This window comes from Falco peregrinus, chromosome 10 (assembly GCF_023634155.1).
Source record: "Falco peregrinus isolate bFalPer1 chromosome 10, bFalPer1.pri, whole genome shotgun sequence".
NCBI classification, from domain to species: domain Eukaryota; kingdom Metazoa; phylum Chordata; class Aves; order Falconiformes; family Falconidae; genus Falco; species Falco peregrinus.
The window spans coordinates 28,648,831-28,675,516 of NC_073730.1; the positions used below are offsets into that span (position 1 = coordinate 28,648,831).

A 26,686-nucleotide genomic window follows, 5' to 3' on the forward strand; every position below is an offset into this window, starting at 1 on the left:
TGACAGCTGTCTGAGAGCTATAGCCACTGCCTTAAGGTGTACATGCTTTAAAAAGATCAGCTGTACAAAGTTATATCTTTATTTGGAAATTCTTACAGCAGACTGATCCAGTGGAGTATTCAGAAATGCAGGCAAAGGCAAGGAGTCATAAAAATAATCTCAAGAAATCAAAGGGAATTGAGGAAGCATTATTTGCCAATAAACCGAGGTGGTCGTTTCTCCCTGAAAGCAGCCATCCCTTCCTGACGGTCTCTTGTGGGAATATTCTACATCAAAAAAAAAAAAAAAAGTATATTTTTCATTGACAAGTCTGATATGTTTTTAAGTACTGATTAATTTGGCAGTAGTAGTCTAAGGCTAAGATTGCTTTTCTTTCAATGATACATGAAGTCCCACGTTCTGCAATTAGGAAAATAAAGAGACTGGGTTGTAGCGCAAATCGCAAGCAAAGCATCTAAGACAGAGCCCAGAGAACTATACAGGGAAACAGTTTTCCATGAATGTAATACTTTGCCTCAGTGTATTTTAAGATGGTAGTTACATTATTCTGTTAGCTGAGAAAGACACATGCTTTCAAAACTTGTCATAAAGAATGACCACAGCAGGAATCAATTTTTGAATTTGTTAAAATAAAACCATTCATAATGCTCATCCTTTAATTGTATCATTGAAACTAAGAACACCCAATTACTTTAGAGAGAAGGGTATTTAAGGACAGACTTTGGTCTCAGGCAGAGAGAGGCAGTAGTGCATAACAGCAATTATTATTCTGAACTAGATACCTGGAACTGCACTCAAGTATGTTATCAAAGCTTTAGATTTAGCTGTTAGTGTTCCCTTATAGAGAGGAAAATACACAAGGACACGGAATACCTGGACCTAGCTTTAGAAAGCGTACAGTTGTTCCTTTACCTACCTGGGCATAACACATCCCCTCAATAGCCATCCCTGATGCAATGTCAACCTGGGGATGAGAGGGAATCAATAAACTTCACTTGTAGCGAGTGGCCTTCACTCCTCTATTAGAACTACAGTGTTAGCATCTGTAGAAAAAAATTCCTGCCATATTAGTTTTGTTTTAAAGTCTTTAATACTCCTACAATGGTTTTAAATGCCTGATCTAAACAAGGACTATAGCTCATCTGCTCTAAACATTTTTACTGTAGTAATCTACGAGCTGCCTGTCCGCTTCATTTACCTCAGTATTTAAAAAAAAAAAATATTACCTCCATTCCTCTGTTTATTGCCAGTTTTCCCATTTTCACAGCAAATGGAGCCTTTATTAAAAAAATAAGCCACAACAAACATGTAAAAAAATTAAAGCCACATCATAATAAGTGTTGTTATATCATTATCCTAGCTTCAAATGACCTTTTAGTCTATAGAAATTTGCAGGAAGTTAGTAAGTATTTAAAAAAAACACCAAAACCCAATTTGGCATTCTTGAGAGTTAATAGATGCACATGGTGCATGGCTCCAGTGTGTCCTGCAGGTCTGTGTTACCACAACTGGGAGGTAAAGCTGTCCGGTGAGTTAAGCAGCTGGATGTTAACACTTGTTCCTACAGAAAGTGCACTCAAAAGAGTGGACGGAGTTAAGGGTCTTACCCATCAGGAAACCAAGGCTTCAGTATTTAATAGAAAGGAATTTTCAATTGTTTGTTTGCTCTCTCTTAAGGGAAGCAGAAATGCCATCTGTACATTGACCACATGAATAATATACTTACCTGAGGAAGGATTTCTTCAGCCAAAGTTAATGCTCTCTGGTAAGCCGCGTCTCCCTCACTGTTTTGTGGCACTGCGTGGTTTACTAATCCCACTGAGGCGGCTTGCTCTCCGTCAATCTGCCTACCAGTGAAAATGAGTTCCTTCGCAAGACCTATTCCAACACATCTGGGCAGGCGCTGGGTTCCACCTTATGACAACAGCAAAACCACTGTTACCCATTTCTGAGAAATGCCCCCAAACACAACACTATTTTGTCTCCTTGTATAACAAGGAGGTTTGAAAAATACAGATCATATGTTTCTTTAATAACTATGAACATGTAAACATTCTGCAAGGCATCTGAAAGGCTTCAGCATCCCTTCTGCCTATTTTGATAAACAGGAAAAGGGGTAAAGGGACTTCCCTAAATCCATAGCAAGTCTGAGACAGGGCTTAGAACAGAACTCTTGATTCATAGATAATCTTGGGTCACTGTAAGATGCTACTTTAATTTACATTCAAAACACTTCAGGTGCTCTAGTGGCAAAATATTTACTATACAGCTGAGAAAGTAAGAGACTGAAGATTTAATGAGGGTTACCTGCTCCAGGAAGAAGCCCTCTTGTAGCCTCAATAAGGCCCATTTTAGCTGATGAAGCTATTAAAAAAATAAATAGAGGATTTAGTTACTTTTTGATCCATGTAACTACAAATTTTCCATACTGAACTGATGAATAAAACTACAGTCAGTACTGAACAGGAACTCCATTTTTCCAGGTAGCTAGAAAGTCTGAATACTACACTGCTTAACCAATGTCCACCTCAAGTCAGACGAGGGACGTGTAGTATGGCTGCTTACCCCAACATAGCAATCTTATCTAGAAAAATGAACCTTGGGTCCATACTAGAAGGAATGTAATGGGTGGAAAAGTGGAGACAGAAGAAGGAAGTCTTCCAGTCCAAACTGATTTAAGTAGGGGAGGTTAGACCTAGCTAGAGTGCTGATCTAGTATTACATGATAATAATTAATTCTACCAATGAACAGTTTTCTGAAGGAATCCTAATCTTGTCTAAAAATAAGCTTTATCTTTTAAGCAAGGAAACTGCTTTCCCAATAATAACTAAACATCACAATTTCTGGACAAATGCCTATGCATTTCCTGAACTCTGCAAGTACCTCTCTTAGCCTACTGGATTCCATTAACAGTCAGCTATCCTGCATCTAAGTTCTCTTTAAAATACAGTCACCGATTACAAGAAGATCCCTGCATTAAGCAACACACAAACCTGCTACTCGAAGGTCACAAGCCAGCGCCAGTTCTAGTCCACCACCCAAAGCATAGCCATCTATTGCGGCAATTGTGGGTACAGGCAGGGCAGCTAAAGAAGACAACAGGTATTACACAGTTTTGTTCCAGAAGTTCTGTTCCACTTACTTCTGGAATGTAAATGCTTAAATTCTAAAGCTTTTAGTAGTTCTCAAATTCAAAATTGCTCAAGAGTTAATTTTGTTCTGCCACAAACTTTCTGACTGTGTCTAAACAGTAGAAACTACCTTTCTGCACTTCTCCTTAGATGCAAAGCAGCATGCAAATGCAAGCTACTGCAACAGAGAAGAGGATTAATTGTCTCCTTGGAAATTTATGATTTAAATATCCAGATGGTGCAGTTTAACAGTTGAAACAAAGACACCATCCCTAACCACTGTTACAATGACTGGCTCTTCTGGTGCTTTTGTTGGCCAAGGCTCTTGAACCTGGTAAACACTGTTGTCACCTCACAGCTGAGGAACCTGAGGTACCTGGAGATCAGTGGCTTGACAAGATAGATTTTTAAATACTCTGGGAGCTGGAAGCAGACTTCAGAGGTGACCTAGTTCTGTGCTGTAACTACCCCCTGCCCCCAGCTGCCTCTGTGGTTTGCGGGACAGGGTCATTCTTTCTACACTGTTGTTTGGGTTTTAATTACTGCAATTCCGATTGGTATTTTAGTCAGATTTCACTTTGCTATTCCTCTCCAGTGAGAGCAGAATAATTCATAAATAGGGAAGGAGAAAAAAAAATTGCAGAAATTATTTTTCACAAAAAAAAGGGGGGGGGGGGAGGAGTTGTAGGTACAAAATCCCTGACTTTCAGCAAATCCATTCACAGATCCAAATCCACCTTCATAGGTCATTGCCGTATCAAGAGTGCTTCTCAGCACGTATTGAAAGTGGGACAACCAACACAGCTCATTTTGTCCAGCACCGTCTCCCAAGGATTACACAGACCTGTATATAGAATGCTTTGTTATAGTAGGTGCTGCTTATACGCATGTGTGTGCGCTGCTCTTTGTCATGGCTAAAGGCAGTACTGAAATGCATCTTGTCCTTGGAGGGGCAGCAGGGCAGTTGGTATTTAATTCTAATCAGATCGCTGTTTCAGGCATAAGCTGGAGCCACTTGGGAAGCTACTCCAAAATGGATAACCTGCTGGGGCCAGCATCCTTCCCTTCCTGCAGCATTTCTAATTGTCTCAGTACAGGCAGTCTAGGACAAGTTTCCCAATGGAGATAATCATTTACCTATTTCATCCATGAGATTTCTCAGCCTTTTAACAAAGTATCCAACTTCCTCATCATCCATCTTTGCACGTTCCTTCAAGTCTGCACCTAAATAGAGGAGGAAAAGGTTCCCTTCTGTCCCTGTCCGGGGGCAGACTATTTCAGAAGTCTTCAAGTACAGTGTTCAGGTTAGGTAAGCTCAGTGGAAGCTGGTGTGGATATCCGGGCTGGAGCAGTGGTTAGGGTGCTCCTCTGTTCCCTTTCAACAAATTTCAGAAAGGAGCACCAATTATTGTAAGGATGATAACCCATAAATCTGGAAATCAAGGACTCCAATACGAGAGACACCTGTGCTTGAAGATGGTTATAAAAAGAAACCAAACAGTAGCGCCACGCAGCCTGTGTGGCTCACTCCATCACACACGTCTTCATCACTGAAGCTGAAAGGCAGACAGGTGAAAGAGAACAATGTGTTTGTTATTAGCTACACAAAAGCCAGCCCATTTTCCTTTTAGTGTGCATTTCCAGCTGCTTTTCTGCACAATCTGATCAGCACACAACCCTAAGAACCATCGGGTTTTTAAAGATTAATTTGCAGAGCCTGTGTTACTTACCAGCACAAAATACACCTTTCACCTCGCTCTTGAACACCACCACACGAACCTTCTCATCAAAGCGGAGCTGTTCCAGAGCACTGAACAGCTACGAAGGAGGGAGTACAAACAAGAGAAATAAAACTTTAAGAATATGGCATGTATAGAATTAAGTTTAGCAAGCTCCTACTCTATGATAAAAGTATCTTTTTTTTTTTTTTTTCCCCTGCAAGTGTCAGGAATTTCCTGGAAATCACATATGTGGAGCCAGCAGGATCCTTCCATGACAGCCTCAGAACAACACGTTTCCCCGTCTCTTTTTTTCTTCCACTGAGAGATGAACCTTTGCGGTACCTTAAACTCCCCTTCCTGTCCAGGCATGAGCCAGACCTTCTCTGCAATATATTAACTTCAAACAGATCATCTGCTAAGGTCTGACAATGAGTGTGTTTTTGTTGTAACTACACAAGTAAGGACTTGCGTCTGAGTTAGGAACTTAAAGTAACTCCAATATCTCTCTCCAGTCCACATCTGAAGTTACTGCAGTATAAACACACGACAGTCTCTTTTTCTTCAGGCTAACCTGCCTTGCCCCAGTCTCCCACTGACCTTCAGCAAGAGATTAAGTTTTTGTTTCAGATTTCCCACAACTATTTTAATTGCATTTAGTTATTGATCATGATTCCAAAGATGTTTATAGGCCAGGCCCATACTCACTTCATTTACAAATACTTTTCCCAATGAATTTCTCGCGTGGGGTCGGTTCATTAGGATTTCAGCAATACCTTAGTAATAGGAGACAATTTCAGTTATACTTCATTTAATTCTCTGACACGGTAATTCAACTGGGAACAATATCTGCATATGCTGCATCTTCTCTTTCCTGAAAATGCATATAAAGTATACTCTAAAACAATCAGTTATTTTAGAAGTGGAGGTGGTAGACCATGTCTATAAAACCCAGTTATGCAGGACAACTGTAAAATTCAGTAGCACTGTGAGGAATATAAACAGACTTTTTAAAATGAACATGACATCCAAGAATATATGTCCCAGAATCACTGCAGGAATGGAAAAAAAAACCCAAACCCAAATGATCCATCTTAGGTTTCTGTTCCAAATGTTATTTATTTCAGTTTTTATTGTACAGTTGCACTGTGTTCAAGTACATTCCTTGAAGAAAACCATCCTCTTGGTATTGCTGTTTGCATGAGAATATTGCAGACTGGTCACTCTCGGTTTGCATTACAGAACAGTTTTGAAATTGCAGCTCCATTTAATTTAAAGCTAATAAGCTTATCAGTGGAAAGGACTTCAATCGAATTTCCTAAGCCCAAGTGGAAAAATAAGAGCACATCATCAACCTACTCCTCCCTTGCACTTGTGTCTTGGAAATGTTTGCCCAATGGTTTCTATATGCTTTGGAGGGAAAAAACCACCTCTCCTGTTTCCTCGGCTGGACTTCTGCTCACTTCCCAGGCCTTAACCCTGAAAGATGCTGTTGCTGCAGGTGCATAGATGTACCTTGCATCTGTCATTCCTGGTCCTTCTGCCCTGCCAGAAGGTGTCTGTCCCTCTGCCTGAACCAAGAGGTGTGTCACACGGGGACAGACACAGGTAACAGTGGGCACAAACAAAAACAATGGAAATTCACAATTCTGGTCACTGCAGTCATGTAACTAGCCAAACTACCAGGAACTGCGATACTTACCCTTACCAGAAAGTAATTCCATTGGCAATCTGAACCAAAACTCACCTGGCTTAGTGCCTCTCATGCATGTAGAGGCACAGACATGCCCTGGGGCAACCCGGGGCTGCTTCTACTCAGGCCTCTTGCATATAACTTAAAAACCCCTTGCACTCAGCTATTTATTTGGCAGCTGGGTTCTAGAAAAATGTATCAGGGCATAATTTGAAGGGAAAATATAGGAAGCAACCTGCCCCTGGTCGCTACGAGGCGGCACGCAGGGCGGGCCCGAGGGGCTGCGGGCCCCACCTGAGGTGCCTGGCAGGCCGGGCCGCACCTCAGGTGGGGCCCGCAGCCCCTCGGGCCCGGGGATATGTACGACACACACACACCCCCCCCCAGGTCGGCAGCTGATGCGTTTTAAGGGGAATTATCAGAACTGAGCGGCTTAGCACCTCCGCACCACAGAAACAGCCCCTCAGGCGAGCGCCGCGGCCTAACACCGGCCCGCCGCGGCCCCGCCGCACTCACCGCTGCGCTCCCCGCCGGCCGCGCCCACCAGCACCTCCGCGCCCCGCCGCGGGGCGGCCCTGGGGGCTCCGCCACCCCCGCGCAGCAGCAGGCGGCCCGCCCGCCCCAGCCGCAGCATGGCGCCTCTCGCCTCACGGGGGGCGATGGGAGGAGAGGGGGTGGAGGGAGGGGAAGGCGCGCTGGCCCCGCCCACTGGGCGTTGGCCCCGCCCCTCTGCTCCGCTGCTGCTGTCCGGGAGGGGTCTCGGCGGGGTCTCGGCCGGCGGGGAGCGCGGGAGGGGGCGTGCGGGCACCTGCTGTCCGTCGCCATCATGCAGCGCCGGGTGTTCGTGGTGGGCGTCGGTATGACCAAGGTACGGGCCGGGCCGTGGCGCCGGCCCAGCTCCGCGCCGCCGGCCTGAACCCTCCCCGGCGCCGCCTGCGCGTTCGGGCCGTGCAGGGGGGCAGAGCGAAACTCGGCGTGTGCGGTGGGACGGGGGCGGCCCGGGCGGGTCTTGTCTCCTGAGGCGGCGACGGCTGAGGGGGCGCGGGGGGCGGTGGCGCGGGAGCCGTGCGCGGCCCCCTCAGGTGCGGTGAGGCCCCTGGCGAGGGGCGGTCGCTGCCCGTGGAGCGCGTTTGTGGAGCGGAGCGGAGCGGCCTGAGGTGGTAGCCGGGGCCCGCGGAGCGGCCTGAGGTGGCAGCCGGGGCCCACGGGCCCGGCCTGGGCGGCCGCGGCGCCACGCAAAGTTCACCTCTGGTCGGTGCGGCGGCGGGGACGGACGCGGCGGCCGAGTTAATGTTTTGAAGCCCGGTCGATATGACGGGTTTGCCGTGGCCAGAGTGTGTCCCCGTGTCACTGCAACCTCGGTCAAGGGCTTGACCCCTGGCGGTGAGCGGCCGGGGGCCGCTGGGCTCCGGGGGCACCGCGGACTCTCCGGGGGTGCCTGTGCCCGGCCACCGGGTTCCCCCAGCGGGCTCACACGGCACGGCTTTGCAGCTCCCGGGAAGGAGGCTGGAGCGAAGTGTGTGTCGGCCTCCTCTCCCGAGTCACAAGCAGTAAGACAAGGCGAAACAGCCTCAGGTTGTGCTGGGGAGGTTTACGTTGCGTGTTAGGAAACATTTCTTCACCGAAAGGGCTGTCAAGCATTGCAGCAGGCTGCCTGGGGAACCGGTGGAGTCACCATCCCTGGAGGGATTTAACTGATGTGTAGACATGGCGCTTAGGGACATGGGTTAGTAGTGGGCTTGGCAGTCCTGGTCGGACTTGATCTGAAAGGTCGTTTCCAACCTAAATGATTCTGTGATTCTCAAAGAGGAGCAAAAGCTAAAGGAACCTTCTTCATCTCGGTGGATGAAACTTAAGATTGGTATTTGCCAGTGAGAACCCCCCCACACTTTTAAATAACTTTTTTTTTTTTTTATGGCTGCATGAATATTTCTTCAGCATGTGATGTGATAGGGAAGGAAATAAAGGGTAAAAGACTTCATTCTGTTCATTGAATTCATTGAACTGGATTGCAGAATGTGGTTTTGGAAGTTACTGGACCTCACCTGTGGTGTGCTCAAGGAAGGAACAGTAGTGTGGGAGAGACAACTAAAACTTTTCAGACACTATATTACATCTTAAGCATTTTGTTATGAAGTCTTTTAGGATTGCATCCTTTCTCTTTTTTAATCTTAATTATATAATATCTGCTAAAAATTGGTATACCTTCTCAAAACAACAATCTGTGTTTCCTTGTCTTTCATTTTCGGAGGTGGATCATCTTAGTTATCAGTTTTGTGTGATTTGAGAAATTGTCCATACTCTCTTCCCCGCTTTGTTAGCCCAGGTAACATCAGGCAATCTTACAGACTTTTACAATGATCAATTCATTGACTGATTTTTCTTACGACCTTCAGTTTGAAGGTTCTTTGTCTAAATTAAGGGAAGGAGGCACTACAGAAAGTACAGCTAAGTGTTGCAAAAGACTGGAGTTGGGGAGGTAAGCATATGGAGGTAGCAAATTATCTTTTATATACTAACAGTGAACGTCAAATAATTTCTGGAACTTTAAGAAGCTAGTATGGTGTAAAAATGCAAAGCACATATATTTGTTGGTGGACACTCATGAGTTGTACTACGAAGAAAACAAATGTAACCTGTACCCCAATGGTGAGGGGTAGGGTAGGGTTTGGTATAATTTGTAAAAAAGCGAAATATGGCTTGGGAAAGGGAGTAGAAGCAAGTTCCATACAAAGAACAAGCATTTTATTGTTAAAAAATAGGAGTATAACAAAATAAAGTTGAAGCAGAGGTATTTATCAAAGCCTTAGTGAAGATTATGTCATGTATTATAATGAAGCAGCGAACACAACTGTTACTCTCTTGTCCCACCCAGAGGCTTTGGACAGGGTTATTGTCCATCTCCATACAAGTCATGGATCTTCTTTAAGACTGAGCAAAACTGGTCCTCAGCTTCCATAAAACTGCATTATTTTATGTTTTTAGCCGTCACAGGGTCTGACAGTAGCACTTAGGAACTGTGCAGATTTTGTGCAAGCACTTTCAGGTCAATTAAATTAAACTAAATTGTTTGCATTATTTAAAACTGATTGTTCAGAAACCTATTTCTAAAGTAAATATTAAGATTATACCTGTACCAGTTTAAGCAAAAGATGTATTAAACCTCACTGTGTTTTGTTCTTGTGTGTTTTTTTTTTCCCTTTTTTTTTCTTGTCAGTTCACAAAACCTAATGAGGAGAGTGCTGATTACCCTGATATGGCTAAGGAGGCAGGTAATTTAATAATAAAGCATTTAGTGTGATTGCTGACACTTACTTTAAGTCTCACAGTTAATCTTTTTATTACACATATGAAGGAACAGCTACTGCTCACTAAATAGATACGTATAAAAAGCAAATCTAAAACTGATGAAAAAGAACACTTACAAAATCCACAACTGACCTGTTCAGCTCTCTGCCTTCCAGTACTGAAGTCAGAAGGATAGCTTAAAATTGGATTGGACACTTAAATGATTCCATGCTTAACCTGTATTATTCAAACATAATTTCATCGGGACAAATAACCTTTATGCATGAACACAGAATTTATTGCATGAAATTTTCTGATGAAGGAGCTTGTTCAGAACTCAAAATACTGCAAAATTGTCCTTATGAGAATGAAAATGCAAGGCTATGTTAACCAGTCACATTACGTAATAAGTCATTTTTACAGCTCTTTTTCTTGTATGTGAATGCATGATTCATACATACTACTCTAGGTTTGCTTGTTATGGTTGTGAGAGTTGCTTCTGCCCTGCCTCCCTTCAATATTTAACCTTTTTTTTTCAACTTTTCAACTCTTTTTAGGCCAGGCGGCTTTAAGTGATGCTGGGATTCCGTATTCAGCAGTGCAACAGGCATGTGTTGGTTATGTTTACGGTAAGTAGTGTCATTTGACTGGGATGTGACATCTGTGACATTTGCAACATCTGTGCGGATAAAGTATGGGGGATCCCATCAATTTCAGGTTATAATAATTCATCATGTCAATTTGTAGAACTGTCTCAAACTTCTAAAAATTATTATTTTTAGTGATCACAGATCTATGTCTGTTTATTTGTGGAGTTTATGGCTCTAGTTGTGGGTATGGAAAGACTTCCATAAAGTTGTGTCTTCCAAATGTGTTTCATACAAGTAGCTCAGCCAGATCAGGTGGTATATTTATTCAAGTAGCGCAAAACTTCCATATTTTAATGTTTATGGCAATAGACTTGAAAATTCTGTTATTCTTTGTGTGATGCTCTGTGTAGTGCACTGGAATGGATTAGCTTGTTTATCCATTGCTCTTGAGTTGAAGACACTTGCTAGGGGTATTTTGGGGATCAAACATGTACTGTGTACTTGCATTTTTCGGTCCAAAAGCACATGAGAGATACCTGAATGGATTCAGCTCTTAAGTGATAGATCAGACCTATGCTGTGAGATGCTCATAAGTATTTAAATCCTATGGACATACACAGAAACATAACCATGATTTAACGTACTGTATAAGGTTAATGAGAGTACATGCATTAGTATGTCTCCAGAATAATGCCTCACAGCTGATATATACAAAACTAAATTGTTTACATACCAGCACAGTGCTGCCCTGCCTTCATTAGCAGCAGGACCCTTGTCATGGTTTAACCTTAGCTGGTAGCTAAGTCCCACAGAGCTGCTTACTCACTCCCCCACAGTGGGAGAGAATTGGAAGGGTAAAAAGAAAACTCATGGGTTGAGGTAAAGACTGTAAAGCAAGTGCTGCACACGCAAGCAAAGCAAAACAAGGAATTCATTCACCACTTCCCCTTGGCAGGCAGGTGTTCAGCCATCCCCAGGAAACCAGGGCTCCATCATGCTTAACGGTTACTTGGGAAGACAAATGCCATCACTCTGAATGTCCCCTCCTTCCTCCTTCTTCCCCCAGCTTTATATGCTGATGTGATATCACGTGGTATGGAATACCCCTTTGGTCAGTTGGGGTCAGCTGTCCTGGCTGTCCCCCCTCACAGCTTCTTGTGCACCCCCAGCCTGCTCACTGGTAGGGGTGGTGTGAGAGGCAGAAAAAGGCCTTGGTTCTGTGTAAGCCCTGCTCAGCAATATCAAAAACATCTCTGTATTATCAACACTGTTTCCAGTGCAAATCCAAAATGTAGCCCCACACTAGCTACTGTGAAGAAAATTAACTATATCCCAGGCAAAACCAGCACAACTCTCAAACACATTTTCTAATAGACACCCTCAACAGAAGCCTTTAATTTGCAGTCACTGCTTGTTGTAGTGAGAGGAGATGGTGTTAAATGAGTGGTTTGAACCTTTTCCTGTCACTACAGTTCACAGATGCCCAAGGTATTTCTCAAAGCAGTCAAAATCAGATTTTGATATAGGGAAATCTGTTTCCATTCCAAAGATTTTTCCATGTATTTTCTTCCTGTTTCTCTATTAATGACTGTATCATGGCAGCTGAAGTAGGGTCAGTCAGCTGTGATACCTGTCGCAGCTTCCAAGCCACACGTCTTAAGGCGTTTCTGTCCAGTCCAGTTACCTTCCATTGATTCATGGCCTGTTATCGCAGAAGCAGGACAAACACGTTTTTAAAATCTGATGATTTTCATCTTGTACTTGTACTTGTAGGTTCTTGTACTTCAAGAAGGTTCTTGTACTGTGGATACTTGAGAGACATACTCAAGATGACAGTGCAAAAGTTCAAGTTTATAGTTTAAGTGGTAGCTTTGTGCGTACATGGTAGAATTTCTTTTTACTAGTGAAGTTTGAGTATATACCTTATTTTAATACTGTGTCTTGTGTATAAAGGTGACTCAACCTGTGGACAACGGGCTATCTATCATGGTTTGGGTTTAACTGGCATTCCTATCATTAATGTTAACAACAACTGTGCTACTGGATCAACTGCTTTGTTCGTGGCCAGACAACTAGTAGAAGGAGGTGAGTTGTTTTGCTCTGGGGCTGCTGTTTCTATAAATACTGCTTGAATGAAGAGCAGAACTAGAATGCATGAGTACTGAGCTGTGAATGTCTGATCCTCATAGGCAAAGTTGTGTTTTCTGCCACACTCAGCTGAAAAGGTTGGTCAGTTGTATGTACAAATATAAGACAAAGCACTTTAAGACTATCAGTGTGAACTGGAGCATTATATATGCACCTAAGACTACGTCTGTGATGCAGTAAGCTGGTGCATATGGATATAAACGTCCTTTCCTACGTCATAAGCTGTATGAACCTAATAAGTAGTAAGCCAGTTAAGTTTATTCTGGAAAAGTTGTTTGAAGTAATACAGAACAAGTTGCAGTATAGTACTGCAACACACTAGGCTACAGGATGAAAAGGAGAGAAGAATCTGTGAGGAAGATTATTTATTTATTTATTTTTAACTTTAACACTGATGTTTGACTGACACATTTTTGGAAGGGAGGGAAAGAGAGCAATGCCTTGTGACAGACTGCTTGAAACTGACAGATGACTGTTTCCTTCTGTTTCTGCAGTTCCTTTGCGGACATTTTGCGCTTTAATGCTGATGTTTCTGTAATGAAAACTATAGTAATATTCTGTAGGATTATTTTAGTATTTGTAGCAGAGATGTAAGTGCTTGGTCATCTTAAGATGACTGATGTCAAACAGTTTAAAAACAAACCCAAACCCGGTAGTGACCTCTCATTCTTCAGTATCAATATGTATGTATCAATACCGTTCCCACTCCAATTTGACTGTCTTTCAAAAATGAAGAAAGGAGGAGGAGCAGCTGGTAGGTGTTTATGTATAATTCTTGTAACTGAAGAGTTGTTAGTACATAATGTCCTTTATAATTGCATTGTGTTTTAAATAGCCATAAATTTTATTTTAAGGTTTGGCAGATTGTGTTCTGGCACTTGGCTTTGAGAGGATGGCAAAAGGATCCCTTGCTTCAGGTGTAAGTGTCTGAAACACTTTATACATTTCATTGTATTTGTAGATACACCTCATTCTTTAAGACATATTCTCATAAATACCAGTTGCTTTAAGATGTGGCTGTAGATGATTAGAAAATAAAATATTCTTTTGATCCATGGAAACTTTTAATGAGTTCTGTGATTCTGATTGCAGTTATGATATAAAAATTTTGTATGGAATGTTTTAGAATTAATTTTTAGTACATCATGCTTTTAGTATTTTGCCAAGAATATGTTAAAGGCAGGGTTAATAGAGAATGATGAAAATACCAGATAGAATACTGAAGCACTGAGCAATGGAAGTGTCTTTCTCCAAGTGATGCAGCAAATTTAAAGAAAGAATCTGTGTCTTCTGGCTTTTGATGTGATGCTTACTCAGTTGACCAGTTAACACACTTTCTCGAAAAACTAAGTGCTTCTGTAAATCTTTCTTTCTTGTCTCTTCTTTGTTTTCACTGAAGAAGTGTGGGGGTTTTTGTTTGTATTTTGCCTTATGGCAAGCAATATTAGAGCCCATATGTTGTTTAACTACAGAACTACCAAATTTGATAATATATGCAGAGGTTTGGGTGAGAAATGTTAAATTTAACAACTGATTGAAATGAGTAAGAGTTATCTTTATCATGCTTTATGATATTTCATCTAAGCTTCATTGAAAATACTAATACAGTATTGATCTTATAACTTGGAACTATATTCACTATAGGATTTTAAGCTGAGGTGAAAAATACCTGAAGTCCTCTGCTGAAAATAGTGACTATGATAGAAATTGCACTGGAGTGGGCCTTGCCATGAATCAGTGCAGTGATCATAATGTTTGTCACTGCACAATGTAAATAAGCATTTTCTGCTTATTTACTCTTTCTTATAGTTGAGAAATCGTGAATGCCTCAAAACATGTCACTGCAGTGCAGCATGCTGCCCAGTGGAATTGTTAAAATACCAGACAAAACCCACCATTTATTTTGCTTGAAATCCATGGCACTCTTTTGTGGCAATCTTGTAAAGAAAAGGAAATTATGACTTGCTTTATAACTATTTCCCTTCTTTTTAGTTTTCAGACAGAACTAGTCCAATTGACAAACATTTGGAAATTATGATAAATAAATACGGCTTAGCAACCGCTCCAGTAGCACCTCAGATGTTTGCAAGTGCTGGGAAAGAACATATGGAGAAATATGGTATGTTAAAATCAATTTTTTTCTTTGTCCTCTTTTACTGAAGTGATTTTTTTAAAAAATACATATATTAGTATTCCGTTTTAAAAAAATGATAGCATTCTTTGGCCTTTCTTTTTAACTTAAGTACTACAACTGCAACATCCACAGCTAATACAAATGGGAATACATTTGCATGGGGTTATCTACAGAAAAATTGGTGATGTGTAGGCAAACCAAACCATCAGAAGACAAAATTAAGGCTGTGATACAGTGTCCGGTATTCAAGCTGATGGTATGGTTTGTGGTTCTGTAAGGTCTGGGCGAAAAGGCTGCACAACTTCTGCATTTTTTTTCTTGTGTCTTAGAACGGGTAGATAGGCTTGGGACTGCATTGTTTGACAAAAGCTTTCAGGTATTTTATTTAATATATAGTGCTAGGCTGCTGCCACTGCTGAGTCATACCCCCTCACCAGACAAGGGAATTGGCTCCAAGGTAGCAGGCTGGCCTGTTCAGCATCTTTTATTTGCACTTAGTTTTAGACTACTGTATGGAAAAATTTTAGACTTGGACTCCAATATGTCACTGCAGCTGTTTTGCACTGATAGGAAAGTGAACATTCAAGTCTCAGTAATATAATAATACTTTAAATAAAATGCACTTATTTTCAGTATTTTTATCATAGTAAGTGTTAAGTATCCAAGTAGGATGTTCTGTTAGCTAAAACTCGACCATGTTTAGTAGTCTTTATCTAACATCTGGACCCAAGTTCAGTTCTAAGGAAAGCCTTGATAACACATCTCTTGTAAAGGTCAAATTCTTATGATACAATATTTAAAATGCTGTGTTAGCACTCTTTAGTAAACAAAGTACTTGCTTTCCCCTTCCAGGGACAAATCCAGAGTACTTTGCAAAAATTGCATGGAAGAATCATAGCCATTCAACTAAAAACCCGTGAGTAATGTACTCTACCTCTATATTGAACATATATTGCTGTTTAAAAAAAAATGATCATGCAAAACTGAGTAATAGTTTTAGAAATACTTTGCAGAGTACTTTCTTTATTATGGAATGAGAATTACACCCAGCATAAATTTTATATCCAGTGCCTTATACTTTGTAAAAACAGCTCATATAGCTGCCTAATAGTGTGATATTAGTATGTCTGTTGCTAAGGGCTGTGCTAAAACTAAGATGACATCTATATGTTTTCTTAGGTATTCCCAGTTCCAGCAGGAGTACACATTAGATGAAGTTCTGCATTCTCGCAAAATTTTCGATTACTTGACTATCTTACAGTGTTGGTAAGGAGAGGACTTAGCATTTTGATGTTAAGACAAATGTGGTAGGACATCTATTTAAATAAGTCTGTTTGCATCTAAATTAAAATTGACAGATTAACTTAAGTAAAAGTTCTTATAAAGAAAAGAAACGTGAAATATCTTTCTTGACCAAATGCCATCTAGGTATTTGTTCACTGTATAATACAGCAAGCTGAAATATGTTTTGTACTGTGGGGCTGTCATGTCACTCTGCATCTTCTACCAGTGTGCATCCGTTGCTGTTAAGTGTTAACTCTTCTCTTCAGCCTTTCTTAGACACTCCTGAAGGGCTTGTTGTTAAGTAGAAGCTTCCATCCCACCCCCCAGACTGAAAAACCTTAATGATACGTTTCTATTTTTGTATCATGCTTTTCAAGTGTCTGTTACAAATATTATTGAAAGTGTCCAGCAAACTCTGGAATTTACAGTTTCAGTGGCATCAGCCAAAGAAAGTGGCTTTTATTTGTCCTTTTGGGTTTCTGGTTTGTATTAAAAGATAATTCTATGGAAGATTGACATTACTAGTTCAGAATGATGACATTATTTTTCTTTCAATCAGTCCAACATCAAATGGTGCCGCAGCTGCAATTTTGGCTAGTGAGGAGTTTGTGAAAAGGTACAAGTTGCAGCCCAAAGCTGTGGAAATTCTAGCCCAGGTGATGGCTACTGATTATCCAAGCACATTTGAAGAAAACAGTTGTATAAAGATGGTAGGTTTACAATTCTGCATTCCCTGATACTCCTCAGGATTTTTTTTTTTTTTTTTTAGTACCTGCAAGTCCTAATAATACTGTAGACATGTCAGTAAGCAAACAAGTTATACTTTGTGGTGCATGCAAAAGTAATTTAATTTGGGCAGGTGGAGTAAATGAAGAGTATGGTTGTGGAATAATGGAAAGAAATTTATAAACAGGTTATTAATAACCTAGTTTTTACCAAATTATTTAAAGGCTACTTTTTAAGCAATTTGAACGGCAAGAAAAAACACTTCTTTAATTTTCCTGTTTATAAGATTAGTGAAACTTAAAGCAATTTTATTTATGTCTGTGTAATACTGAAGCTGAAATAACCTCTTGGGTGTGGTCATGATTACGGTGCTTAACTAGAATGAAGGAAAAGACCTGAACTGCAAAATTTGGATCCCACTGCAAATTGACTAAAATAATTAGATGTAAGTCAAACCAATTGAATACCCAGTAGTTTCTACTGCAGTCATGTTCTGTTTGGGTTTCAAGTACAGTTCTAGTCAGATAGAAAAAGGTAGCAAGACAGCTTTAGGATTTGTTTCAAGGCTTTTGGTCGTGAGTCATGGAAAGGAGCAGTTTGACTTGTGAACAAGGTTGAGAAAATAGAGGAAATTCCTCAGAAAAGAATCCACATGCCAGCAATGAGACGTAGAATGTATTATTTGTTTCTGTACAGTTCATACTGTATGAATACTAAACTCTGTGGTATGTGATGCCTTAAAATAAATTAGAATGCCACCTCGTATAGGTTACTTTCACTTACAGGATATATACAGGACTATACAGCACATTTAAAATTAAGTGTATAAATGAAATTGCTAGCTATGTTTCTTTAATGATATTTTAACATACAACTTCTTGTTGCAGGTTGGCTATGATATGACTAAAAAAGCTGCAGAAAAATGTTTTGAAAAAGCAGGCCTAAAACCTGCAGATGTTGATGTGATTGAACTTCATGACTGTTTCTCAGTTAATGAGTTCATTACCTATGAAGCTCTGGGACTCTGTCCAGAAGGTAATAGCATCAATAAAGATTATTGTTGTATTGAAATGGAAAGCATTAAAAATATCTTTTTATCTGTTCATATAATTAGAACTTTCAGTTGACTGCTGGACAGATGTATATTTGAAAGTCTTATTGGCTAACCTCATAAGAGGGAAAAGCAAGTTACCACTGTAGTAGCATAAGGAAGGCCTGCAAACTCTAGAATTAGTTTAATAAAGGAGCGTGTTACTGTGATTTCTGAAAAAATATACAAGACAAAGTGGTGGAGAGCTATGTGAAATCAGACAGCTAGCTTGTGCAGGGATGGCTCTTGTAAGCAAGCAGAGCAAGGAAATTAAGGATTCTCATGATCATTCTCAGTGTTATGCCCCTCTTCCAGGGCTGTATATTTGCTACCCCAAGATTCCCCTCCATCTTTGTATTACTCTTTAAGAAGATAAAAATTGGACAAGAATTTCTTATAGAGGACATTAACAAGTTGCTTATCTTTGATGTGACTTTTTAAAGATCTTGAAACATCTTTGCCTTTGAAAATAGAGTTGTTGGCAAGTTGTGAACGTGCTTCTGAAATCAGCTGTGTAACAGTGCACAATCTATCCAGATTAGTTCAGTTTCATTGAAGTGAGTGGATTTACAACAGGTTAAATGGCTGTGGGGTTCAGTTCTCTGTATGTAAGTCAAACCACTAAAACTTTTTACTGCAGAGGTTTTTGTTTAAAATCAAGCAAATAATGCATCAAACTACTACTTCAGTATTTGATATATTTAAACTCTAAATGTATTTTTGCTTTGCATAAATAATAACCTGATGTAATCTTTCTCTAATTTATTTTTAACTAATTTTGAGGAAATATTGCATTCTATCACTAGATGGTGTATTGTGTCCAGGCTAAGCTTTCTCACTGAGACAAGCATTTCATAGAAACTCGGGAAGATTTTTTTTGTGTTTGTAGGTCTCAAATATTTGGTTATGAATGCTTGCTTTTTACTGTTGTCTTTACTGTGGTTTTTATGGTATCTGCAATAAAAATAGTACGTTTGACATTATTTAACTATAGGTACATTAAGTTTTAACTTCATTCCTTTAATCAAAGACACTGAAAAATCCTGACGGTAATTGCCTTTTTGACTAATAAGCCTTGTGTATGGCAATTTAATAGTACAATTGTCACCACCTTTCAGTCAGTCTGACCTTAATAGTATGTCAAACTTATCTTGGAACTGTGGACAAATTAGACATAGCGATTAGTGAAATGGTGAAATCCACGTTGTGGATTTAGATGTGGACTAACCTGGTATTGTTGTTTAATGGCAGAAGTAAGTTAGAAATACAGGAAACATGGCAGATATTTTTTAGGCTTCAGCATTAATAACATAGGCTGAAGAAGCTGGTAGAGGAACAAAGGAATAAGGAACGGGTTAAAAGGGAGAACTGGCTGCTGAAGGCATGGGAACTAATAGTCTGGAAAGCTAAGCAATTCTAAGTATTAGTCTTATGAGTACTTTTATTTACTATCTCAATGTCTTCATGGAGCCCAGGGTGCCATTAGCCTTCTTTGTGGCAAGGGTTCATGTTCAACTTGATGTTCACCAGGACATCCATGTCCTGGGGGTCATAAATTATGACTAACCCCTCTTTTACAAAAAACACTGTTATCACTGCAGTTTCATTAATAAAACATTGAAAGCTTCATTATATTGATTGTATTACTGTACGTCAACAAAACAGTTCAACAGCTAATTTTAAAAAGCTTTTGCATCAACATTACCCTTTCTAATTCTTTTCCACATTACACATTCTCCAGTCATAGGAGCAAGTCTTATTAATGTAGCTGGGCTAATTTCAGTCTGCTCTTTGTAAAATCTGTGCTGTAGTATTTCCTAGGTTTTGACTGACATGCAGCATCTCCAGTAATGACAGCAGAATTGAAAAATCACTTAAAAATTAAACATTTTTCTTTTATAAATATTGTTTTATAGGAAAAGCATGTGACCTGATTGACAGAGGAGACAATACTTATGGAGGAAAATGGGTTATTAATCCTAGTGGTGGCTTGATTTCAAAGGGACACCCACTTGGTGCTACAGGTATGCAAACCAACTTCATTTTGTCATGCCAGTTAGACAGGAGATACAGCTCTTGAGCAGGCAGATACCTCCCACTTCTATTTGTCTGCACAAAACATGAAGGCTTCATAAAACTAGAAGGAAGCTCTGGAGTTGATTCTCACTTCTAACGCAAGCATTAGGGCAGGTTGACTGTAGGACTGCTCAAACCAAAAGGCTTGGAGTGTGATTTTAATCATTTTTGCACTTACTTAATTTTATGGTGCTTTTTTCCCCCTGTTGTTGTTAGAAAGCAACCTGCAAAACAGCTTAACTTTTTTCTAAATAAGTGCTCAATAGTACAACTTCTGCTGAGTCTAGTTGGAATTACTGTTTTCATATGTTGTCATCCTCCAGAGTTCAGATTTTGGAGATTTTTACTGCATCTGAATAGCCTGTACTGTTCCTTGTTAGCTGTAATAAAAGCTATTTCTGTTAAGCCTTGGATGTCAAAATATTTATCTGATGTTTACAACAGAAGCTCAGTTAGTCACCGTTTCCCAGCAACATAGGTTTTCCTTTTTTTGTTGTTTTGTTTTTTGTTTTCTTTAAACCGCTATACTTGTTTCCAAATGAGATGGCTCTTGGATAAAATGTGTTTGGATTTGTGAAGATAATTCATCTTCCTTGTTTGGAAAGGAGAAATTGTCAGAAAACTAAGAAAGAGGAAACTAGTAAAACAACAGACCTTAATCTGACCAGCTGTAACAGCTAGATAAGTTGCAGTTGCAGGGTGGGGGGGTGGGGAGTATCAGAAGAAAAACATTCCAGGTAAATGAGGCTGTGAGTACCTAACAGGATGAGAGTGTTAAATTCCTAGGTTTGTGTTTACATTTTCATCAGTTACACAGTGATAACTGTAGAGGCAATTGCTGGAGTTCCTGCCTCTCTCTGTTGCTATGGATAGGGGGGAGAGTCATTAAAATGCAGAAAATGACAATGTCTATGGACTATTGGCTTAATTTCCCTATAGAACAGTCTGAGGGCTAGCTATATGATAATCAGGGGTCATACAAGTCGTCTTAAATTTCCAAACTGTTCCAGGGCAGGTTGTACTACGGTACACGTTCTCTCCCTGAGGCTGAGAGGAATGTAAGTGAAACCTGGTAACTCTCATCTATGACTTCAATTACAGAACATCTTACTCGTCCTCTTTGTAACGTTTTGGTTGGCAAGGTGTAAAATTTGGCGCATAAAATGCAGGTTCCTCTTCTGCCTTGCCCAGGGGCCTACAGGGTTGTCTAGGGGAAGGGAGATGAAGGAATGGAGGTCTGTGCGTGACAGAGGGGAGAAGTGCGTGTGCGGTGGAGGTGGAAGTGGACCACAGATGGCATGGGGGAGACCAGGGGAAATGGCACCTGAAAATCACAGCTGGGACAGAAAGGGACTCTTCTTCATTCTGGGCCTCCTGAGAAAATATATTTCTAGGATCTGAGCTGTCAAGAATTAACTTTTCTCAAATCCTGTTGCATGTGTTCGCTTAATATCTTGTTAGGGCAGGAAGCTGATGGAATACACCTGTGGTACGTGCCTTGCTTCGTTCACCCAGCTAAGCTCTGTGCTCGATTTCTCAGGCCTGGCGCAGTGCGCCGAACTCTGCTGGCAGCTGCGCGGCCTGGCCGGGAGGAGACAGGTCCCCGGGGCAAAGGTCGCGCTGCAGCATAACCTGGGCATCGGCGGGGCCGTGGTGGTGACCCTGTACGGCATGGGCTTCCCCGGAGCCGCCAGGTGAGAGCCCCGCGGCGCTGTGCCTGCCCGCAGCGCTTGAGCCAGGCGGGAGGGTCCTGTTCCGCTGCGTAAGGCCCTGGGAGAAGCAGTGGTGAGGCAGCTGAGGGTCTGCCCTCTGCCTGTACCTGACTTCCTGAGGAGGAGAATAGTACTGCCAGTACTGGAAGACCTTACAGTAATAAATAGTCACCTTTCAGGCTCTTAACTCTATAAATGTAGTGCAAGAAAATGCCCTGCTGAATGAAAGTGTGTGTTCAGTATCCGTGTATGGTGCTTGGTTATACTGTCATTGGAAATGTTTGCTGTGGTTCAGTGGTGGTGTAAACTAAGCTCACTTTGTGTTGACTGTGCTCCCATATCTTTGTGTTTCAAAATTTCTATTTTTAGAATTATAATTTTCCTCTGTGTAAAGAAGAAATTTCACTGTAAACTAAAGCTTGCTCAGTAGTTGCAACTGTTGTGTACTTATAGCCCTGCAGGTGTATACAGAGATTGTAACTTACATGGCACCTTATTTCTGATAAACAGTATGCACTGTGAGTTGTAAATTATTGAAAAGAGCGAACTGGCCCATAAAAATAGTTTGCATGGTTTCCTGTAAGGAAAAGTCTAATGTTTGTACAAAAATAGCCAACAAAACAAAAAACCAGAAGAATAAAACAGGCCATGCTAAAAGGAACTAATTGAAAATAGGGTCTTGCCAAAAAAGCAAGACACTCATGGGAACAGAGATGCCTACTGCTTTCACTGCTAACATTGTTACTAGTTTGGTTTCATGAAGAAGTGCTTTCAGCTGCCTGTTACATGTGGTATTCCAAGTAGTCATTAGCATTCAGGCATGTTACTGGTCCAGTCCTGGCTAAAGAATTTGCGCTCGCAATTGTAGCGTATTTTCGGAGAGAACAGTGCTACGAAGGTGTCTCAGAATCTGCTACTGTTCTATGCTAAGGATGGAAACTGAGAGAAAACACTTACAATTTATAAATATACCAGAATTTCAGGAGAGACCTTTAATACACAGTTGCCTTTATGTTTTCATTCTCAACTTTGATTAGAAAGATTGAGCTACTCTTTGTGGGTATTATGGTTTTGGTTTTAAAGTTCGATGCCAGTACTTTCTATTTGCTCTAAAAACCTGTGAACAGTAAAATTTATCATGTATTGGACCTCCAGAAAGAAATGTTCCTCTCCTGGCTAATATTCCTGATATCTGATGTAGCTAGACTTGTACAATTCCAGGGAGGTGACAGTATAACCTGTAGAAGAAGTAATGAGAGAAGCAATTGAAATTTGAAGGGCTGCAGGAGTAACTTTTTGAAGTATGGTGTCAGAAGTGATAACTGTTAACACTTCTGTAATGTGTATGAGGCTAGACCATATGAGAAAATGTGTGATACAAGAAAAATCGGGTTTTCTCATGGATTCTCTTCAAACATGCTCCCAAAACTTGGCAGTTGGTGTTGGTACACAGTTTTTAAATTAGAGGCAAAAAGACTGTTATAGGGAATATACTGTTTTCCATTGCTCTGAGCTTTGTCTCTCAAAACACTGTAATTTTATGGAACAGGGAATCTCTTGCTATTTTTATACCCTTAACCTTGAGGTTCTGCTAGAAGTAGTGTCTTCCTGTCAAGAAAAAACTTTTGCATGTGTAGATAACACTTCTGGAGAAATTAAGTCTAATTTACTGCAGCTCACTTCACCTTCATTGATACTGAGAATTTTTTAATTTCTTTCTTAGGTACATCTCAAAATAGAGAAATCTTAGCAATACTAGTTTTGTCTTACATTAGAGAAGCTTAAAAATCTTTAGCTCTCGCAAAGGCTTTTTGAGTGGGAGATACCTGACACAAGGTGTTACGCTAATTTATATCAGACTTTGGAATGAAACAGCGTGGCTAATCTGTTCAGACGCTGCTTATGTAATTGATGTTGTGTATTGTGTAATTAAGGGAAAGGTGGTGTATTTCACGTTTATGAAGATACTTCATACCATTTTTCCTACAGCAATACATGTAGACTTAATTATTGGATTCAGATCTAGCCTGTAATAAGTGGCTTTGGCTTTAATAATAGCTGCCAAGAATGTACATCATTGTACATTGATCCATCTTGGATTAGTCTTTGAAACAGTTCTGCTGGTTTTTTTGACACCTTAAAATTGTACATCCTGTTCGTACAGCGTTGCTTTATTAGCAAAATTGATATGTCGTCTTCAGATGAGACAGTCCCTACTATTGCTACTCTAGCATACATCTATAGGATAGTTAGTACCACACAAATAACTTCTAGCAATGTTTTTTAAGTGATTCTGTCACTTTTAACAACATCAAACCTGACCATAGTTTTGAACTGTGCTGCAAAGCAATAGTAATAATGGTAAACTTGTTTTTTCTCCTGTTTGAATTGCCATTTCTTTGGACACCTCTATACGTACTTTGGCTCCAGGTGCCTCTGCGGAAATTTAAGAACTGGGTTTTGTACTGTGGTTGGGCCAGGCAGGGTGACTGCTCCAGAGAATCAGGAAAAATGCTTAGTACTTCTGGTGACAGTTAAGAGACCCACATGAATTGGGAGTGAAAAGGGGATTTGTTTTGCCAAAAAAACCCAACCCAGTGGTATTTCTCTGAGATGGTGCATGTAGAGATCTCTTCGCACAAGGTGTGACAGAAGTGTTTGCTGATATATCTTAACAAGATTAATTATTTACTTTCATAATAAAATTAGTGTCCTGTCTGTACGTGCAAAAACATCTGGCTACTTCAAGTGATTGTCATTCAGGTTACCAAGCCCATCAAAGAGTAAGCTTCACTTTGGTATCATAAGCTGCTCTATACTGCTAAAAGTGTTTCAGTGTGGCAGTTCTCACTGGTGTTAGGCCTATTCATGATAATTTGAAGATACTGAAAATGTGATTAAAGATATGTAAATGAACGGGTTTTTCATTTCAGCACCGACCGTCTTGCGGCTGTGCCTCTCAGCGCAGCTGTTGATGGATTTAAGTCACATTTGGTCTTCAAAGAAATTGAAAAGAAGCTCCAAGAGGTATTTGACTACTTTTATCTACAACAGGATTTTAATTTCGGACAAAATGTGTGTGAAACCTAATGGGAATATAGTAGCATCAATCACTTCCTCAGTACTGCTTGTTGAAACAAATGTTACAGCTTTGAATTTCACTTTCTTTCTGTACTGTGTCATGATTTTAATTTTTTTTTTCCAGACAGTTCCTACCTGCATAAGGGTATTTCAGTAAAGGCAAGCTTAGATTGTATGTGAGGAGCTCACTGAGCAACACAAGAAACTTTTAAGTTTGTGTTTGATGTTTGTTGCTTGGTAAATGTGATTAGAAGAAGAAAATTCTTTTTGTCATATTACATCAAGCCAAGGCTGTTAGGACAGTGGTCATTTTTCTTAGTTGATAGATTTTAATATAAATAGTCATAGTTTGTGTTCGTGGGGTTTTTTATTTGGGGTTTTTTAATGGTTTAAGTGAAGCCTTGTAGAGGGAAATAGATATTTCTATGTTAGTAGAAAGGGTAAAGGTTTTTAATTTATTTTCTGTTTAATTCAAACTATTCCTAAATTATTTTGAAGTAAATGATTAATTTGTGCATTACGTGGTCATTACAGGAAGGAGAACAATTTGTCAAGAAAATTGGTGGAGTCTTTGCCTTCAAAATAAAAGATGGTCCTGGTGGGAAAGAAGCAACTTGGGTAGTAGATGTGAAAAATGGTAAAGGCTCTGTGGCAGTTAATTCAGGTCAGTGCTGTTTTGTTTTGTCACTGCAGAAAATGCGTACAACTAATGCAAAGAATATAAATTCACATTCTGTTTAAGCTGTAGTGACCTTGACTAAAAGTGGTGTAGGGCTACCATCATTCTAAACTTTTCTTACTACTGACACTTAATCCATAATGTTTCAGACCAGGAATTACATGTCTTCTACTCTTAGTTCTGTATAGATAATTGTGTGTTTTCTTGGAGGCTCCAGGCAAATCTGTCATATGACTTTTACAGGAATCAGAATTAAAAATAAATAAATAATGATTTTCAAACCTCAGGGGTTTTGTTGTTCTCGCCTCTTAAAATTTGGGCCAGACATGTAGCTGTTTCTTCAGTTGCGTTGTTGGAGGCAGTGGTGGGTGTTAAGCTGGTCTATCTCGTCAGGTTAGTTCTTCTTTGCAGCTAGTTAAGCAATAAAATTTGACTGATTTCAATACTGTACCAGCTGGTGTAAACTTCAAGTTCCACTTTAAAAAAGGCAGACGTAAAAAAGATGCAGGCTGGGTGCTGGTGGTGAGCCCCATAAAAGTATTGGAAACAAAGGGTTTGTACCCTTACCGTGAAGATGTCTGCCTTGTATCTGAAGTTATACATCCTATGTAAATAAAAAGCCAAAGCAGCAGTCTGTCCGCAGGATCCCATATATCCATGAACCTGCATCGTAAAGCTTTTAATTAAAATCATGACAGGGGATTTGATTTGTAATTCATTGATCTAAGTTATTACAAAAAAGAAAAACACTGTTTTCTGTTGTACGGACAACATTTTATCAAAGAGTTAAGTTTAATAATAAGATGGGTGTAGGAAAAGATGTGTGCGGTATTTAGCCCTTTGGTATATATATCGGTGTTTCTATCAGAGTTCATTAAAATAATGTTTCAGCTTGCTTCTAGTAAGAAGATCCTAAAAACTTCTGAGTTTGAATTAATTCAATTGAGTGCTTTTAGAATGCACATGTTTTTCCCGTTGAAGGAGAGGGCAGGAAATGCTTGAAATTTCAGTGATGAGTATCTTCAGAGTGTCACAGAGGGAACCACATTTATTTGAGTTGATCCTAATACTAGCAAACTTAAGCTTGATAAAACTTAAGACGATTGCCAGTGCTGCAATTAACATTCTCTCTGATTAAAAGTAGATTATTATTTCTTGAAGGAATTAATTCATTTAGCACCTTTCAGAAAGGTCCGTCTTTCTTCAGTGTTGGGATAGTTTGTGCTACAAGGTGGCACAGATGCCTCTTGGCTATTGGGTGATCTCTTGCTGTATGTACTTCAGGTACCATTTTGCTAACCTGTAGTATCAACAGATTCTTCATGGAGTTGCAGC

General features: G+C 40.2%; 2 protein-coding genes across 4 annotated transcripts in view; one reads left to right on the top strand and one right to left on the bottom strand.

Moving 5' to 3' along the window:
- Positions 1–56: 56 nt before the first annotated feature.
- ECHDC2 (enoyl-CoA hydratase domain containing 2) lies at positions 57–7,371 on the bottom strand. 3 transcript variants are annotated; one of them, XM_055815852.1, is made up of 10 exons: positions 7,060–7,214; positions 5,559–5,626; positions 4,863–4,950; positions 4,270–4,356; positions 2,995–3,087; positions 2,308–2,364; positions 1,727–1,914; positions 1,227–1,277; positions 917–964; positions 57–266 (listed from the first exon to the last, which is right to left on the bottom strand). In XM_055815852.1, exons 1-10 carry the CDS (start codon positions 7,175–7,177, stop codon positions 189–191), a joined length of 876 nt encoding a protein of 291 aa, XP_055671827.1. In that variant the 5' UTR covers positions 7,178–7,214; the 3' UTR covers positions 57–188. The 3 variants fall into 3 exon arrangements, with proteins under 3 accessions (XP_055671827.1, XP_055671825.1, XP_055671826.1); XM_055815850.1 differs by lacking the exon at positions 5,559–5,626 and having other exon boundaries at positions 7,060–7,371; XM_055815851.1 differs by lacking the exons at positions 57–266; positions 5,559–5,626 and having other exon boundaries at positions 917–1,043; positions 7,060–7,371.
- The window catches only part of SCP2 (sterol carrier protein 2), a 21,621-nt gene continuing 2,206 nt past the window's right edge, over positions 7,272–26,686 (top strand). The window contains exons 1-14 of the mRNA XM_055815849.1: positions 7,272–7,411; positions 9,761–9,815; positions 10,389–10,460; positions 12,375–12,506; positions 13,424–13,488; positions 14,562–14,688; positions 15,556–15,619; positions 15,883–15,969; positions 16,547–16,697; positions 17,601–17,748; positions 19,720–19,827; positions 21,420–21,573; positions 24,525–24,618; positions 25,207–25,336. Of these exons, the coding sequence (XP_055671824.1) occupies positions 7,370–7,411; positions 9,761–9,815; positions 10,389–10,460; positions 12,375–12,506; positions 13,424–13,488; positions 14,562–14,688; positions 15,556–15,619; positions 15,883–15,969; positions 16,547–16,697; positions 17,601–17,748; positions 19,720–19,827; positions 21,420–21,573; positions 24,525–24,618; positions 25,207–25,336 (1,429 nt within the window). The 5' untranslated portion in view covers positions 7,272–7,369. The remainder of the gene's footprint in view (positions 7,412–9,760; positions 9,816–10,388; positions 10,461–12,374; positions 12,507–13,423; positions 13,489–14,561; positions 14,689–15,555; positions 15,620–15,882; positions 15,970–16,546; positions 16,698–17,600; positions 17,749–19,719; positions 19,828–21,419; positions 21,574–24,524; positions 24,619–25,206; positions 25,337–26,686) is intronic.

Coding starts and splice junctions, on each gene's coding strand:
- ECHDC2 (XM_055815850.1), bottom strand. CDS start 7,371: ATGATGGCGACGGACAGCAGGTGCCCGCACGCCCCCTCCCGCGCTCCC. Junction 4,357..4,862: donor GAAAGGTGTATTTTGTGCTG/GTAAGTAACACA, acceptor TCCTCTATTTAG/GTGCAGACTTGAAGGAACGT. Junction 1,915..2,307: donor AGGGCTTCTTCCTGGAGCAG/GTAACCCTCATT, acceptor TGTTGTCATAAG/GTGGAACCCAGCGCCTGCCC.